The sequence below is a fragment of the Schistocerca americana genome, chromosome 2, assembly GCF_021461395.2.
Source record: "Schistocerca americana isolate TAMUIC-IGC-003095 chromosome 2, iqSchAmer2.1, whole genome shotgun sequence".
Lineage (NCBI taxonomy): Eukaryota > Metazoa > Arthropoda > Insecta > Orthoptera > Acrididae > Schistocerca > Schistocerca americana.
Window position 1 is genome coordinate 443693464 of NC_060120.1, and position 17290 is coordinate 443710753.

Consider the following 17290-nt stretch of genomic DNA (forward strand, 5'->3'; position numbering starts at 1 on the left):
GTCCTTTCTGTCCGTCAGTCTGTATGTCTGTCAAATTTCTATGTCAAAGCAGTTAAAAGAGACAGTAATTTATGCCACATATTTTGATATCTTGCCAGCACCGATACATATAACAGGCCAAAATCGACGAAATTCTCGATTTCTAGGATGGATGAACTGTATATAATTGAGTTTTTACGGAACCCTCGGTGCCGTAGCCCTAGTGGCGCTTATCCGGATTTTTATTCACCAGTTCACTGCCTCTCCTCAAAACACGTTTATAACGTGTGACAGCGTACTATTCACGTAGACATCTTGTTATTAACAACGTAACGCTTAGCTGACTTTGACTTTCGTCTACCATCACACAGTGTAGATATTCGGATAGGATATGTTGACAGATCACTTTAATCTACCTTTTAAAACATTAACAAAGAAAAAAAAAATGGCTCTGAGCACTATGGGACTCAACTGCTGTGGTCATCAGTCCCCTAGAACTTAGAACTACTTAAACCTAACTAACCTAAGGACATCACACACATCCATGCCCGAGGCAGGATTCGAATCTGCGACCGTAGCAGCAGCGCGGCTCCGGAACGGAGCGCCTAGAACCCCACGGCCACCGCGGCCGGCAAAACATTGTCAGGGCAGGTTATCAATGAGCTTTGTAGCTGTGTATTTCATTCCCTTCTGTGCCGACGCCGTGTTAACTGTTGGGAAGTACACAACATTTTTCCTTCTATTATTGTATTTGTGAATAAACTTTCAGTTTCGGACTGCGCTGAAGTGTTAACAGCAAATTTCAGATGCCTGCAAGATGTATGTATGTGAACACAACATATAATTAGTTAGTTAATTTCATGGTTTATGAATCATTTATACGTTTAATAGTAGTGATGTGGACTAATCATATCACATTCGTAATACGCATCAGTTGAGTAGACTCAAGTGTAAGAGAATCATCCGGAAGAATGTGTCGAAGGAAGTGGTTTAAAAATGGCTCTGAGCACTATGGGACTTAACATCTGAGGTCATCAGTCCCCTAGAACTTAGAGCTACTTAAACCTAACTAACCAAAGGACATCACACACATCCATGCCCGAGGCAGGATTCGAACCTCCGACCGTAGCAGCAGCGCGGTTCCAGACTGAAGCGCCCAGAACCGCTCGGCCACACTGGCCGGCGAAGGAAGTGGGATACAAAATTACTGAGGAGTGACGACACACTTTTGAATTTCAGTAAGGATGGGATACTGCGATGTACAGGGTGAACTATATAGGGAAAAAACGTAAATTAGTTACAAACTACGGCATGCACACACTTTATTCAACATTTAAACGTCACTACAGATAGTCGGGTTTAGGTTACGAAGTGTTCCATATGCCTGCCGTCATTGGCGATGACGTGGCGCAAACGAATCGCAAAATTCTGCATGAACCGCTGAAGTGTCGCAGCATCGATGCTGTTGATGACCCCCTAAATGGCTGTTTTCAGCTCAGCAATGGTTTTGGGGTTCTTTCTGTACACCTTGTCTTTAATATAGCCCCACAAAAAGGAGTCGCATGTGTTCAGATCCGGAGAATATGGGGGCGAGTCGAGGCCCATGCCAGTGGCCTCTGGGTATCTCAGAGCCAGGATGCGGTCGCCAGAGTTCTCCTCCAGGGTATCAAACACTCTCCTGCTTCGATGGGGTCGAGCTCCGTTTGCATGAACCACATCTTGTCGACATCAGGGTCACTTTGGATAATGGGTATGAAATCATCTTCCAAAACCTTCACGTACCCTTCGGTTGTCAGAGTGTCATCAAGGAATGTCGCACAAATTACTCCATGATTGGACACTGAGCATCACACCATCACCCGTTGTGGCTGAAGGAACTGTTGATGGTGAAATGCGGATTCTCAGTCCCCCAAATACACCGATTTTGCTTAGTGACGAACCCATCCAAATGAAAGCGGGCTTGGCCGCTAAACGGCGTGCGCATACTAAACGCCGTCACGCCCCGCTGCCCGTGCAGTTTGAACGTCCTAACGCAAACCGTTCTAAAGTTATGACGATTTTATTTCATATATTTCAGTAATTCTCACCCTGTGACACAGTAGGCAGCTCACTTGAAGAAGAGTTGACATCTCTAAAAGGGGCAGTCACAGATGTTGGACACTCAAACGTACGTACAGAGAAGGTAACTTCGAAGAAAAGTTATGTAACAGAAGAAACACTTCAACTGATCGCCGAAAGAGGGAAGTATAAAAATGCTCAGGCAAAGACAGGAATACAGCGTTATATAATACTTAGGACTGTATCAATGCGGGACAGCCAAGCCCAAAAGCCAACACAGAAAATGAAGAATCGAAAAAGAAATAACCGTTGGAAGTTAAAACATGGGGTAACATTAAGGGTTCAATAGAAATTCCACTGTTAAACGAAGAGGAAATAGTGTATAGGTGCAAGGCCTCCCCCATATCAACCAAACAAACAAACAAACAGCAAAAGACGCTACTGAGCTGAGTTATATATAAACAAAGAAAACAGTGTCTTAAATGCTAAAGATGAGGCCCAACTTTAACCCATCACCAGAATTACTCCATTTAATCAAGGAGATGAATTTCGTTGACGCATGGGAACACAGCAATGGAAATATGCCTTGTCTTGCTGTACATTTATCACGAACAGATCCCCAAGTCGGCGAGAGAGAAATTATGTCTCTAAAACTTGAGGAAACGAACTTTACAAACCGAAATTTGGCCCACTAGTTTCACAAATCATGCAACATATAACAGTACATTAGACATGGAAAAACAAAGAAACCTATCGCGCAAAAGTAACGTGGAAACTGAATGTCGAGTATTTACAAGACGACGAATGCCGCGAACGATTTAGCCGAACACGGGAAGAATACAAAAGAAAATTCACGTATAATTCTGCAATAACCTGGTGACTCAAATGTGCTAAACCAAAAATACGAAAAATGTTGATGAATTATTTGCGCGAAAAATTTTCTGGTACATCTGAAATAATTTTCAGTTGAATTCAGCTATATACAGGTAAACATTCCGGAGAAGATTATGACGAAGACAAGCGATAAATATCTTAAACTGAAGGAAAACAAAAGTAAATATGCGATCGAATCAAACTTTTGAGTGACTGGAAAAGCATCTGGAGAAATATGAGTCGTCGGGATTGACCACCAAACTTTAAGGCATCTTGGTATAAAGCAGTTAACAGGAAAGTGTTGACCAACTCAGAACTTTATGACGCCCACCTAGAAAACTCACCATCTTGTCCGTCTTGTTATTAATTGACTGCGAAGAAGACAGATCGTCTGTAAAAAAAGTAGGTTAAATTTGGCAGGTTGTCAGGCAGAAGCCAACGAACATAAAAAGAACAGCTCCCAAACGTATTACATCAGCAAATTTTCTAAGTCCAAATTATGTTCCCTACCCGGTCACAAAACGCAATGCTGTGCACTAGATCAAAGGACATAGAATATACTATATACTCAGAGAAGAAAATAAAAGCAAAACGGATTTCTGGCTATATCTCACTACACAGCAGCACAACCTACTAAAACTAAAAAATATGAAGAAAAGTTCTCAAATTGCTTAAAACTTATAATTACGTAACAAGAAAAAGTAACTCACTAAAATTGACTATGAAAAAAAGGAAATTCAGTAAAAGTTGATTTGGAAAGTTTCAACAGATATCCACAAGTGTGATAATTCATCCACGATGGATACACATTAAAATTCGATGACATTTTACACGCACAGACCACGATGAAATAAACAGAAAGGTGTATTGCCACAGTTATCGGTACGTAAGACTTAAGTGTGACATGATTCACTGTGCATAACAATTCATAAAGTGTTCATTTTTCGTTCGTATAATACTTCATGTACTTATGTACGGTTATTTTGTTCTGGAAACAAAAGAAACTAGCAGTCATACCACCTGAGAATGCCCAAGGAGTGCTTGGCCGAAAGCTCATGTAATTCTACTTACTTGACGCCGCTGGAAAGCCGAGAACATTTTATTCACTTTAATTAACTGTTCGTACATCTGAAGAAAGGGTACAACATTTCGTCATAACCTGAATACACGAGCTTAGCTCTGTCAGTTACTGAAGACAGAGGAGCCTTTAATTCTTAAGATTGTGTTAAGGAGAGAATACACTACAAGTGGCAGAGTCTATCACAACAATTAACGGAACGGACCATCTCACGCAGAAACGCTAATCTTTGCATATCAAAGGATTTATTTAGCACTCCGTGACAAATATTATCACTCCATCTGAAGATTTCAGCGAACGTTTCAGCGGTATCGTGGAACTGGGTAGACAGCGCCTCCCGGGCGCTGGCTGATTGGACTGAACGACAAACTAAGGTCCGTCAAATGGCAAAACACGATCGACTCGAAGCCTGAATGCAAGAAGACATACAAAGAAGACGTACCGTGTTTCATCTCACGGAGAAGAGAAGCAGTTTCGGTGCTAGAGAAGGGTCTGAATTTTGTACGTGTACCAGGGACCATTCCCATCCGACATGTGATCAGAGGAATAGAAAAGGCTGTTTCGAAACTTTCTAAGGATTTTGCCGAAGAGTTTAGGCGTGACACAGTCAGGCAGCAGTAGCCGACCGAGACAGACGCAGCAACAGATAAGTAAACCGCTTTTGTGACATTTACGTGTTCCTAACCAGGAGAGAATTTTATTATATCATCTGTGTGCTTTAATAGTTTAGTTTCTTGAGTTTCTGCGTGTAAATTTAAAATCTAATACCCACAGTTCTCGCGTTTTCGTTTTCGTCAGAAAGTAATTAGATTTTGTGACATATTAAAAGTTCCTTATCAGGGGCAAATTATTTAGTTTCACCTGGGTGTTTAGATAGTTAGGTTTTTGGATATCAGCGCATTACTAGACACAGTTTGTGCGTTTTCGTCAGGGTTTACAGTGGAGTTGCGCAGCACGTACCGATAGTCCGTTTATCTGCGTAGTTTAGTTTTTTACGGACTTTAGTATGGACAGGGACTGCGATTGTTGTGTGCGGATGCGAGCCGAGTTGGTGACACTTCGCTCACAGCTTCAGGCTGTGATGGCTTCTGTTACACAGCCTGGGGCTGCAGTGGATAGGCACCACTGTTGTGGGCCGGCCGTGGGGATCCAACGGACGTCCAGCGCGTCAGAGTCCTCTGATCGGTCCTCACCGGTGGCCAACCCAGTTACTGCTCGCACTGAGGCTGACCCCTCACCTGTGGTCGAGTGGGAGGTCGCCCCGGGGCGAAGCAGGCGGCGAAAGACTTCACAGGCCTCCCCGGTTTGTCTGACAAACAGGTTCCAGGTGCTGTCTGTGGCTGACACTGTCGCTGAGCCAGATGTTGTCGCCAATCCTGTTTCAGATGAAACCACTCAGCCTGCAAGATCCGGACAATCGCAGAGGGTGGGATTATTGGTAGTTGGGAGGCGCGTTATGGGGCCCCTTAGGGACTTGGTTGACAAGAAGGGTAAGTAAACCAATGTGCAGTCAGTGTGCATACCAGGTGAAATCATTCCAGATGTGGAAAGGGTCCTTCCGGATGCCATGAAGAGCACAGGGTGCAGCCAACTGCAGGTGGTTGCTCACGTCGGTACCAATGATGTGTGTCACTTTGGATCTGAAGAGATTCTCTCTGGTTTCGACCAGCTAACAGGAGTGGTAAAGGCTGCCAGTCTTGCTTGCAAGATGAAAGCAGAACTGACCATTTGCAGAATAGTCGACAGGACCGATTACGGACCTCTGGTACAGAACCGAGTGGAGGGTCTGAATCAGAGGCTCAGACGGTTCTCTGACCGTGTAGGCTGCGGATTCCTCCACTTGCGCCAAAGGGTGGTTGGGTGTCGGGTTCCGCTGAATAGATCAGGTGTCCACTATACGCAGGAAGCGGTTACACGGGTAGCAAGGGCTGTGTGGCGTGGACTGGGCAGTTTTTTAGGTTAGAGGGTCTCGGGAAAACACAAGAAGTGCTTCAGTCACAAAGGGAGCAGGCTGAACACAGGAAGAACGTAGATACAGAAACCATTGGTATAAGAGTTGTAAACTGTCGTAGCTGTGTTGGGAAAGTACCAGAGCTCCAAGCGCTAATAGAAGGCACTGTTGCTCAAATCGTTATAGGCACTGAAATCTGGCTAAAGCCGGATATAAGCTCAGCCAAAATTTTTGCGAAGAACCTAACGGTGTTCCGAAAGGATAAACCAAACACGATTGGCGGTGGCGTGTTTGTTGCAGTCAGAAGTTGTTTAACTTGTCGCGAAATTGAAGTAGATACTTCCTGTCAGTTAGTATGAGCAGAGCTCATTGTTGGCAACCGGAATAAAATAATAATTCGATCCTTTTACCAACCTCCCAATTCAGATGATACAGTTGCTGAAAGGTTCAAAGAAAACTTGAGTTTGATTTCAAACATGTACACGACTCGTACGATAATAGTTGGTGTGACTTTAATTTACCCTCGACATGTTGGCGAAAATACATGTTTAATTCCGGAGGTACTCATAAAATATCATCCGAAATTGTGTAAACGCGATCTTTGAAAATTATTTCGAACAGTTAGTTCATGAGCCCAAGCGAATTCTAAACGGTTGTGAAAACACACTTGACCTCTGAGCAACAAATAATCCTGAGTTAATAACGAGCATCAAAACCGATTCAGGGATTAGTGAACACAGGTTTGTGATAGCGAGACTAAATATTGTAATCCCCAAATCCACGAAAAATAAGCGAAAAATATACCTATTCAAAAGAGCAGATAAAAATTCGCTTGACGCCTTCCTAAGAGACAATCTCCACTCATTCCAAATTAATAATATAAGTGTAGACCAGATGTGGCTTGAATTCAAAGAAATAGTATCGGCAGCAATTGAGAGATTTACACCAAATAAATTAACAAACGAAGGAGCTGATCCTCCTTGGAACACAAAACGGGTTAGAAAACAGTTGCAGAAACAACGAAACAAACATGCTAAATTTAAACAGACGCAAAATCCGCAAGATTGGCGATCTTTTACAGAAGCTCGAAATTTATCGCGGACTTCAATGCGAGATGCCTGTAACAGTTTCCACAACGAAATGTTGTCTCGAAACCTGGCACAAAATCCAAAGAGATTCTGGTCGTATGTGCAGTGTGTTAGCAGCAAGAAACAATCAATGTCTCCTTTGCGCGACAGCAATGGAGATACTATCGAAGACAGTGCTGCCAAAACAGAGTTACTAAACACAGTCTTCCGAAATGCCTTCACAAAAGAAGACGAAGTAACTACTCCAGAATTCGAATCAAGAACGGTTGCCAACATGAGTAACGTAGAAGTAAATATCCTCGGAGTAGTGAGGCAACTTAAATCACTTAATAAAAGCAAGTCTTCTGGTCCAGACTGTATACCGATTAAGTTCCTTTCCGAGTATGCTGATGAATCAGATCCATTCTTAACAATCACATACAACTGTTCGCTCGACGAGAGATCCGTACCCAAAGACTGGAAAGTTGCACAGGTTACACTAATATTCAAGAAAGGTAGTAGGAGTAATCCAGTAAATTACAGGCCCATATCGTTAACGTCGATATGCAGCAGGATTTTAGAACGTATATTGTGTTCGAACATTATGAATTACCTTGAAGGAAATCCAAAGAGATTCTGGTCCTATGTGAAGTATGTTAGCGGCAAGAAACAATCAATGCCTTCTTCGCGCGATAGCAATGGAGATACTAAAGAAGACAGTGCTGCCAAAGCAGAGTTGCTAAACAGTCAACATGGGTTTAGAAAACATCGTTCCTGTGAAACACAACTAGCTCTTTATTCACATGAACTGCTGAGTGCCATTGACAAGGGATTTCAGATCGATTCCGTATTCCTGGATTTCCGGAAGGCTTTTGACACTGTACCACGCAAGTGGCTCGTAGTAAAATTGCGTGCTTATGGAATATCGTCTCAGTTATGTGACTGGATTTGCGATTTCCTGTCAGAGAGGAAGCAGTTCGTAGTAATTGACGGAAAGTCATCGAGTGAAACAGAAGTGATTTCTGGCCTTCCCCGTGGTAGTGTTATAGGCTCTTTGCTGTTCCGTATCTATATAAACGATTTGGGAGACAGCCGTCTTCGGGTGTTTGCAGATGACGCTGTCGTTTATCGACTAATAAAGTCATCAGAAGATCAAAACAAACTGCAAAACGATTTAGAAAAAATATCTGAATAATGCGAAAAGTGGCAGTTGACCCTGAATAACGAAAATTGTGAGGTCATCCACATGAGTGCTAAAAGAAACTCGTTAAACTTTGGTTACACGATAAATCAGTCTAATCTAAAAGCCGTAAATTCAACTAAATACCTAGGTATTACAATTACCAACGACTTAAATTAGAAGGAACACATAGAAAATGTTGTGGGGAAGGCTAACCGAAGACTGCGATTTATTGGCAGGACACATAGAAAATGTAGCAGACCTACTAAGGAGACTGCCTACACTACGCTTGTCCGTCCTCTTTTAGAATAGTGCTGCACGGTTTGGGATCCTTACCAGATAGGGCTGACGGAGTACATCGAAAAAGTTCAAAGAAAGGCAACACGTTTTGTATTATCGCGAAATATGGGAGAGAGTGACACAGAAATGATACAGGATTTGGGATGGACATCATTAAAAGAAAGGCATTTTTCGTTGCGACGGAATATTCTCATGAAATTCCAAACACCAACATTCTCCTCCGAATGTGAAAATATTTTGATGACACCGACCTACATAGGGAGGAACTATCACCACGAGAAATTAAGGGAAATCAGAGCTCGTACGGAAAGATATAGGTGTCCATTCTTTCCGTGCCCTATACGAGATTGGAATAATAGAGAATTGTGAGGGTGGTTAGATGAACCCTCTGCCAGGCACTTAAATGTGATTTGCAGAGTATCCATGTAGATGTACATGTAGACACATGCCGCATGTTGACTCCAGCTCCACCTAAGAAGTCCAACTTTAACATCACCTCAGGTGAAAGAACTGCTCTGCGAGAATTGAGAGGAGACCAAGACATTGTCATCTAACTTGCTGACAAAGAAAGTGCTACTGTGCTTCCCTCACACGCAGAATATAACAGAAAGATACACAAACTGCTCGACGATTCTGTTTACAGTAAAATAAAAATTGATCCGACAGGTAGGGTCCAGAGAAATACTTCGGAACATCAGAATGATCTCGATTCCACGGAAAGTCACCAACGGTTTGCGTTAATAGGCTGCAGCTCCTAGTCTCCATGCAATACCCAAGATCCATAAGAATGTCATGTCCGTTCGTCTCGTTGCCAGTTTGGTTCAAATGGCTCTGAGCACTATGGGACTAAACTTCTGAGGTCATCAGTCCCCTAAAACTTAAACTACTTAAACCTAAGTAATCTAAGGACATCACACACATCCATGCCCGAGGCAGGATTCGAACCTGCGACCGTAGCGGTCACGCGGTTCCAGACTGTAGCACCTAGAACCGCTCGGCCAGTAAGGCCGGCGGTGCCTCTTCGTCCCATTGTAAGTAACATAGGAGCATCTACTTATTTTGTTGCTTAATATGTGACATCACTATTGGGACCTCTAGTGGGCAAGTGTGACCATCACATTCGAAACTCTGAGGATTTCATAGGTCGTCTGAAAACTCTTAGATTTCAATCGTCGGATCTCTGTGTAAGTTTTGATGTTGTGTCCTTATTTACAAAAGTACTCTTCTAGGACTCTTTAGAGTTCATTGGGAACAAGTTTGAGGAGAACATAGTGGCATTATTTAAACTCGTACTTACTGTAACATACTTCTTATTTTATGACCAATACTTGGAACAAGTGTCACCATGGGCAGCCTTCTATCTCTGGTGGTGGCCCATTATTTTATGGAGGACTTTGAAGAAAGAGCACTATAGTCAGCCACTCTTGTTTTCTGCGGTACGTAGTTGATACATTTGTGGTATGGCCACATGAACTTGATGTTCTACCTACGTTTCTTCAACATTTAAATTCGCTGCATCCGAATATAAACTGCGCAATGGAAGTGGAAAAAGTTGGTACTTTACCTTTTCTTGATGTTTTGGCACGAAGGGAAGCAGATGGAACCTTGGGACACAGCGTCTACCGCCAGCCAACGCTTACAGATCTATAACTGCAGGACACGAGCTGCCGTCACCCGGCACAGTGTGATAGTGCATTACGAACGTTAGCTCTTAGAGCACGTTTGATGTCTGATCCTGAAAGCGTGTCCAGTGAGATGCGACTCTTGAAGACAGTGTTCTGACAAAACGTTTATTGTGATAGACAGATATGTAATGCATTCAGGCCCAAGCGAGAGATCAATGCATGGAGTCGAATGAAGATACGAAGACGCCCGCCACTTTGGCCTTCTTGCCGTAGTTTGGTACCATGTCAAGAACCGAAAGAATTGTCGGAAGATATGACGTTAAGTGTGATGTGATGTTTGAAATTTTCCCGGCCTACTGATTGTTCCATAAAAACACGGGAGAACTGCCGTAAGTCAGTAACATCTTGCCACGATATTTCGGCACAAAGTCTTTTGGCCATCTTCAGGTGAGTACAGCTGTGGAAGTACTGGCGAATACGCGCTGAGCTCTGCTATTTAGGGCCAAAAGGGGCTGCATTGCGCATGCGCTGCGCATGTACTGTTTAGCGTGCGCCTTCACAACTCCGTGCGCTGCGCCTGGCGCCCTCCGCGGTGAAAACTTGGCATTTCGATATCAGGTCGATCTTCATCTTTATACCGACAACTACGTTGACTACGAAGTTTCTCTACAACGGGATTCCAAGCGGAATTTAACTGGTAACCGCTATCTCGATTGTTAAGAGTCGCGCTGTCTGACAGTTTTATTTCTATGGATTCATTTATAATTGAACTCCAGAAATCTGATGTTTGAGCCACAAGTTTTGACCGACGATCTGTTCTTAATTTGACAGAGAAAGATTTTGATGATGCGACTATGTCTCTGTTAGAAAAAGGTCTGAATTTTGCTCCCACACCTGTTTCACCGCCATTTGTGGACTTCGTCAGTGCCATTGAAGAAGCTGCACGCCGTCTTGATACAGATAAAGCGGAGGAAGTCCGACGTGAGTCTTGTCGTGTGCTGACTAGAGGTGCACCTATGAAGAGTAATATCTCACCTATGGAAAGGAGAGCTCTCCGTAATCTAAGAGCAGATGTGGATACAGTTGTCTTAAAATCGTACAAAGAAAATTCTACGGTTCTTATGACAAAGGATGATTACGTCAATAAAATCAATGTTGTATTATGTGATTCCACCTATCACAAAATTGATAAGGACCCCACGAGCCGAGTTATGCGAAAAACAGCAGAACTCTTGTCAAATACTTCTCTATCGAAGGAGGTCATCAAGAGACTGAAACCAAATAGTGCGGTTCCTCCCAGGCTATATGGACTGCCTAAGATCCATAAGGAAAATGTACCATTACGTCCGATCGTGAGCAACATTGGGGCAGCCAACTATGACCTAGCAAAATTTCTGGCATTACTGCTTAAACCAGCTATAGGCAAATGCGCTCATCACATAAAAAACTCTAGTGATTTTATCAGCCGTATTCAGTCTTTACAGCTGCAAAGTAACGACTTGCTGGTCAGCCTGGACGTGGTTTCTCTCTTTACCAAGGTGCCTCTTGTAGATTCATTACACCTGATCGGTAATATGTTTGATGCAGATATTACAACGCTGTTTGAGCATACTCTCTCTTCTACATATTTTACATTCAGCAACGTATTTTATGAACAATCTGACGGTGTCGCCGTGGGGAGTCCTTTGTCTCCCCTGGTGGCAAATCTTTTTATGGAAGATTTTGAAGAGAGAGCTCTCAACTCTGTCACTTTTAAACCGACAGTGTTTTGGCGTTACGTGGATGACACCTTTATAGTATGGCCTCACGGCGTGGACCGTCTCCAGGAATTTTTACATCATATGAATCCCATACATGAAAATATTAAGTTCACTGTGGAAACTGAAAAAAGATGGTTGTTTGCCATTTTTAGATATTCTGGTACGGCGCAAGAATGATGGCACACTTGGTCATTCGGTGTATAGGAAACCGACCCATACAGATTTGTATCTGCAAGCTACCAGTTGCCACCATCCGGCACAAACAATGAGTGTCCTTAAAACTTTAATCCACCGTGCCCATACTATTTCTGACGTCGACAATCTTCAAGCGGAACTGAAACAGCTGCAAAAAGTATTCCTGATGAATGGCTTTTCAACTAAGCAAGTGAACAGAACTATGCAGTCCTACAAACGATGCAACAAGGAAGAAGAAGAGGTCTTCAGGTCAACGGCTTATCTACCTTTTATTGGGAACATCTCGTCACAGATAGGTAGAATATTGAGGAAGCATCAAGTTAGAGTCATCTTTCGCCCTCCTCCTAAAATATCACCTCTGGTGGGATCCGTTAAGGATGGCCTGGGCCTACGTAAATCAGGTGTCTACAAGATTCCGTGTGATTGCGGCAAGTCATATATTGGGCAGACAACAAGAACGGTGCAGGAACGTATTGTGGAACACCAGCGGCATACTTGCCTTCTCCAACCCACCAAGTCCGCAATCGCTGAACATTGCATTTGTACTGGCAACTCTATGAATTACAATGATACAAAAATTGTGGCTCAAAAATCAGATTTCTGGAGTTCAATTATAAATGAATACATAGAAATAAAATTGTCAGACAGCGAGACTCTTAACAATCGAGATAGCGGTTACCAGTTAAATTCCGCTTGGAATCCCGTTGTAGAGAAACTTCGTAGTCAACGTAGTTATCGGTATAAAGATGAAGATCGACCTGATATCGAAATGCCAAGTTTTGACCGCGGAGGGCGCCAGGCGCAGCGCACGGAGTTGTGAACGCCCGCGCTAAACAGTACATGCGCAGCGCATGCGCAATGCAGCCCCTTTTGGTTCTAAATAGCAGAGCTCAGCGCGTATTCGCCAGTACTTCCACAGCTGTACTCACCTGAAGATGGCCAAAAGACTTTGTGCCGAAATATCGTGGCAAGATGTTACTGACTTACGGCAGTTCTCCCGTGTTTTCTGGAACAATTAAGTGTGATTTTCGACCATCTGCAGAACTGAGGAGCTTGCTGGGTTCGGTTGAGGATAATCTTGGACTGAGGAAACGTGGTGTGTATACGATTCCTTGTCAGTGTGGGGCGGTTTATATAGGCCAGACATGTCGCTTAGTACAGGAGTGGTGCTATAAACATCAGCATCATACACGCCTACGCCACCCGGAGAAGTCGCCAATTGCAGAACACTGTCTGAATACAGGACATCGCATGATATGTGACAATCGAAAGTTTTATCCCCGGCATCATCTTTCTGGGATTGCTTATTAAGGAAGCAATACATATCCGTACAGCTGACCATCTCAGGAACAGGTATGCGGGATTTTAATTGAGCACAGCCTGGAACCCTGCATTGGCTGCTATTAAATCGCTGTGAGAAAATCAAGATTTTTCGATAACAGACTTGTAACATTGGTCTAGCTAGGTTGTTTTTAGTGAGTAGCGTCTGGCTGCACTGTGGGTAAACACAGCGTACAGCGCACGCACAGGAGGGCCGCTCTGCGATTTCCGGAAGACGGCGTTTGAGTATGGCGCCATCCAGCTGCAAATCGTTGCGCACGTGCGATTTTCGTGCCTGCGCATTCTTCGCGCTCGTGTTCTATACACAGGGGCATCGACGTGTAGATACCGTCAGTCGTACGTAGCCACCAGCAAGGCTCAACCAGCTGGAGACGTCGGACAGTTGCTCCGAGGAAATATTGTAGAATTTGCACAACGTCATCCGGCTGGATATCCGTGGGGACTATTTATAACATGTCCGCAGGGATAGCTTTAAGAGTCACACTCCGTGACAGTTTGAACGTCGGTCTGTGTCGCCTCCGCGGTCTTGACAATCAAGTAGCCAGGAGAGCACATTGCGACAGGGGGACGGGAGCCGCGTGCAGTGGCGCTCACCTTGAGACTCTGGCGGAAGGCGGCGGCGTCCAGACCTCCGACGGCCGCGCTGCGCCTCGCCGCCTCGGCGATCGCCGCCTGCAGCTCGCACAGCAGCACGCCGCGCACCCGGTTCTCCGCTGTCGACACCACACCACACCACACAGTACAGTACAGCAGCCAGGCAGCCAGGCTGTCACGCTACGTATGAGAACCTCATTTCCAAAAGGTATCACATCCATAAACTTTAATTCAACAGAAGAGACAAAAAGCGTTGTACAAACAACAGTAGCAGCAGAACATGTTTTGTAGCTTTGTTGTTATATTCAGACATGGGTTGTGACACACTGTTTTTTTTTCCTTTATTGTTATTTAACACCTTACATAAGGTGGGCTGTCAGCAGCATCGTACGCTGCCCTTCAGCCACAGGTTTAACAAAAGAAAAACAATGGAGACACAGAATATACGGAACATAGTGGTGGACAAAAAACAGTAGACACAGTAAAGTAAAAAACACGAAGCCGTTCACACGCGAAGACAACCAAAGAAACTGTTACCACTGAACACGGACACTGATGATGGAGACGACACGTGAACGATGGAGCGTGGGCGGCGAAAAACACTGAGGCACAAACACGACGGCACACACACTAAACCAGAGGTTCCCAAACTGGGGGGCGCGCCCCCCTGGGGGGGCGTGATGATGTTACAAGGGGGGCGCGGGTGGAGTTAGCGGTATGAACCTAATATTTCTTTTTAATATCGATATTTTAATAAAAATGAATGTGCAGGTATTAATGATAGATTATGGTGCTAAATGCAATCGTTTGGCGTCCCACTTCCCGCAATCCTATCTCAATAACCTATCCTAGAACATACAGCTTTTGAAGATCAAGTTTAGAATGTCACATACAGAGACCCTCAAAATTACGAAGGCGATATGCGTTAATTCTAATATATCAGATTTGTAAACAACTCACTTCTGACAATTGGAAAACAGAAAAGTCAGGTATTAACTATTCCATACATTTGTACACATGAACTGAACGTAATCATGTTATAAATTTTAGCCGTAGTAGGCTATGTTCATCAGAGTAATAATCACTTATACTGCGTAACAGCAAAAATGCCGTTTTATTACCCTGTCAACCCGCGGATCCCCATGTGATGCGATTAAAGTGACTTTAATAGACTGTATACGCTTCAAATGAACTGGCGGGTTCGTAATTTGGACGCCAGGGTTATGCCCTTTGTCACCAGAAAAATGTGCATGACGTGAATGCGAAACTAGTACAAGTTTTCGTTCTGAGCAGAGTACTTCATGCCGTTCTGGAAACATTGTCGTGCCTGGTAACAATGAAACATAACCCAGTTAGGTAGACAATGAAGTCCATTAGTGAGGATATTTTTTTTTTCGAACGGTCAGTAGTACAGCTCTTTCATTCGGATTACTTATGTGACAAAACGGTTATTTTTCTTCTGCCTTTTTGAAATATGGCATAATTTCGTTTGAAATTAATGTACATTCTTTGCTGCGACAATGGCTTCTTTTGGTATGAGTACAGAGATAACTGCTTGGCACTGTACACAGTTTCCAGCGATGTGTGAGGTGTATCCATGACTTTACTTAATTACTGTGAAATTTGACAACCAATTCATTGATGTTATCTCAAAACTTATAACGTTTCGTTTATAAGTAACGAAAGATAGGGGCACGAAAACGATTTTCGCATAAAACCCCAGGCTGCACTGCTCAAAACAGCACCGCAGAACAGGTAGCAAATTCTTAGGGTGCCTGTGGGCTGTTTCCGCCCTAATCCGGGAAAAGCCCGTTTCTGCCAGCAAGAGCCCTGCTTGGCCACCAGGTCGCAGGCAGACAGTGCACTGACTACCTGCGCTGCGGCTGGGCTTCCCCGTTCTTCGCCCCACTCCTCACAGGCGGTCATCTGAGGTACCGACAGACGACAGTAGCTTTCCTTTATTTCAGTTGGTTGCTTGCAGTTGTTGACACATCTGATGTATTGGATTTTGCTGAAATCGCGTTGAATCTTTCACAGCTGTGCCTCAGTAAAATCAGTGTTAGCGCGAAATTAAACTGTTAACTTCTTGTTTTCTTTTTACCAGCTGCAGTGTGTTATTTGCTACGAGGTATTGAGAAATGATTCCATGAGACCTTCTCGTCTGGTACGCCATTTGTGGGCAAAGCATGGTGCATTGAAAGAGAAGCCGAAGGAATTTTTTGCTGCAAAATATGATAGTTTGAAACGAATGAAGTTGGACACTGCTGGATCCTTCGCTCAGACATCAGAAAAGGTACTGGGAGCCTCGTATGAGTTTTCGCTTCTTATTTCAAGGACCAAGAAAAGTCATATTATCGGAGAGACACTAGTCAAACCCTGTTTGTTGAAAGCTGCTGATATTGTTCTTGGGTTAGAAAGTAAACAAAAAGTTTCACAAATACCGGTTTCGGACAATACTGTGAAACGTCAGATTGATGATATGGCCGAAGACATACAAAATCAATTAGTTACGGCCGTCAAACAATTACAGTTTTTCGCAATACAGTTAGACGGAGAGTACCAATGTTGCGAGTTGTTGCCAACTGCTAGCTTTTGTTCGCTGTATAGAAAATGAAGCAATTAAAGAAGGCCGGCCGCGGTGGTCTCGCGGTTCTAGGCGCGCAGTCAGGAACCGCGCGACTGCTACGGTCGCAGGTTCGAATCCTGCCTCGGGCATGGATGTGTGTGATGTCCTTAGGTTAGTTAGGTTTAAGTAGTTCTAAGTTCTGGGGGACTGATGACCTCAGATGTTAAGTCCCATAGTGCTCAGAGCCATTTTTGAGCCAATTAAAGAAGAGTTGCTGTTTTCTACAGAGTTAAAGACAACTTCAAAAGCAATTCATATAACGGCAGCCGTCTCTGAATTCTTTTATAAAAATGAGTTATCATGGCAGAAACTGATAGGCGTATGCACAGACGGCGCCCCATCAATGCTTGGATGTCGCTCAGGATTCGTGCAGATGGTCAGAGAAAAAACCCTAGTCTTACTGCTATCCGCTGTGTAACACACAGTCAAGCATTGGCAGCTAAGACACTTCCAAAGGAACTCAATGATGTCTTGATATTGTGCATCAAAATCGTGAATCACATTAACAAGAGTGCGTTAAATTCCAGGTTATTTACGGCTCTTTGTGAAGACTTGGGAGCAGAGTATAAAACACTTTTATTTCATACAGAAGTTCGCTGGCTCTCAAAAGGAAATATGCTAGGAAGATTATTTGAACTTCGAGACGAAGTGATGCAGTTGTTG

General features: G+C 43.7%; 1 protein-coding gene across 1 annotated transcript in view; it reads right to left on the reverse strand.

Annotated features, from left to right (window-relative positions):
- Window positions 1-17290, reverse strand: part of LOC124595136 (SET domain-containing protein SmydA-8) — a 280059-nt gene that overhangs the window by 14659 nt on the left and 248110 nt on the right. The window contains exon 8 of the mRNA XM_047133735.1: window positions 14002-14120. Within this exon, the coding sequence (XP_046989691.1) occupies window positions 14002-14120 (119 nt within the window). The remainder of the gene's footprint in view (window positions 1-14001; window positions 14121-17290) is intronic.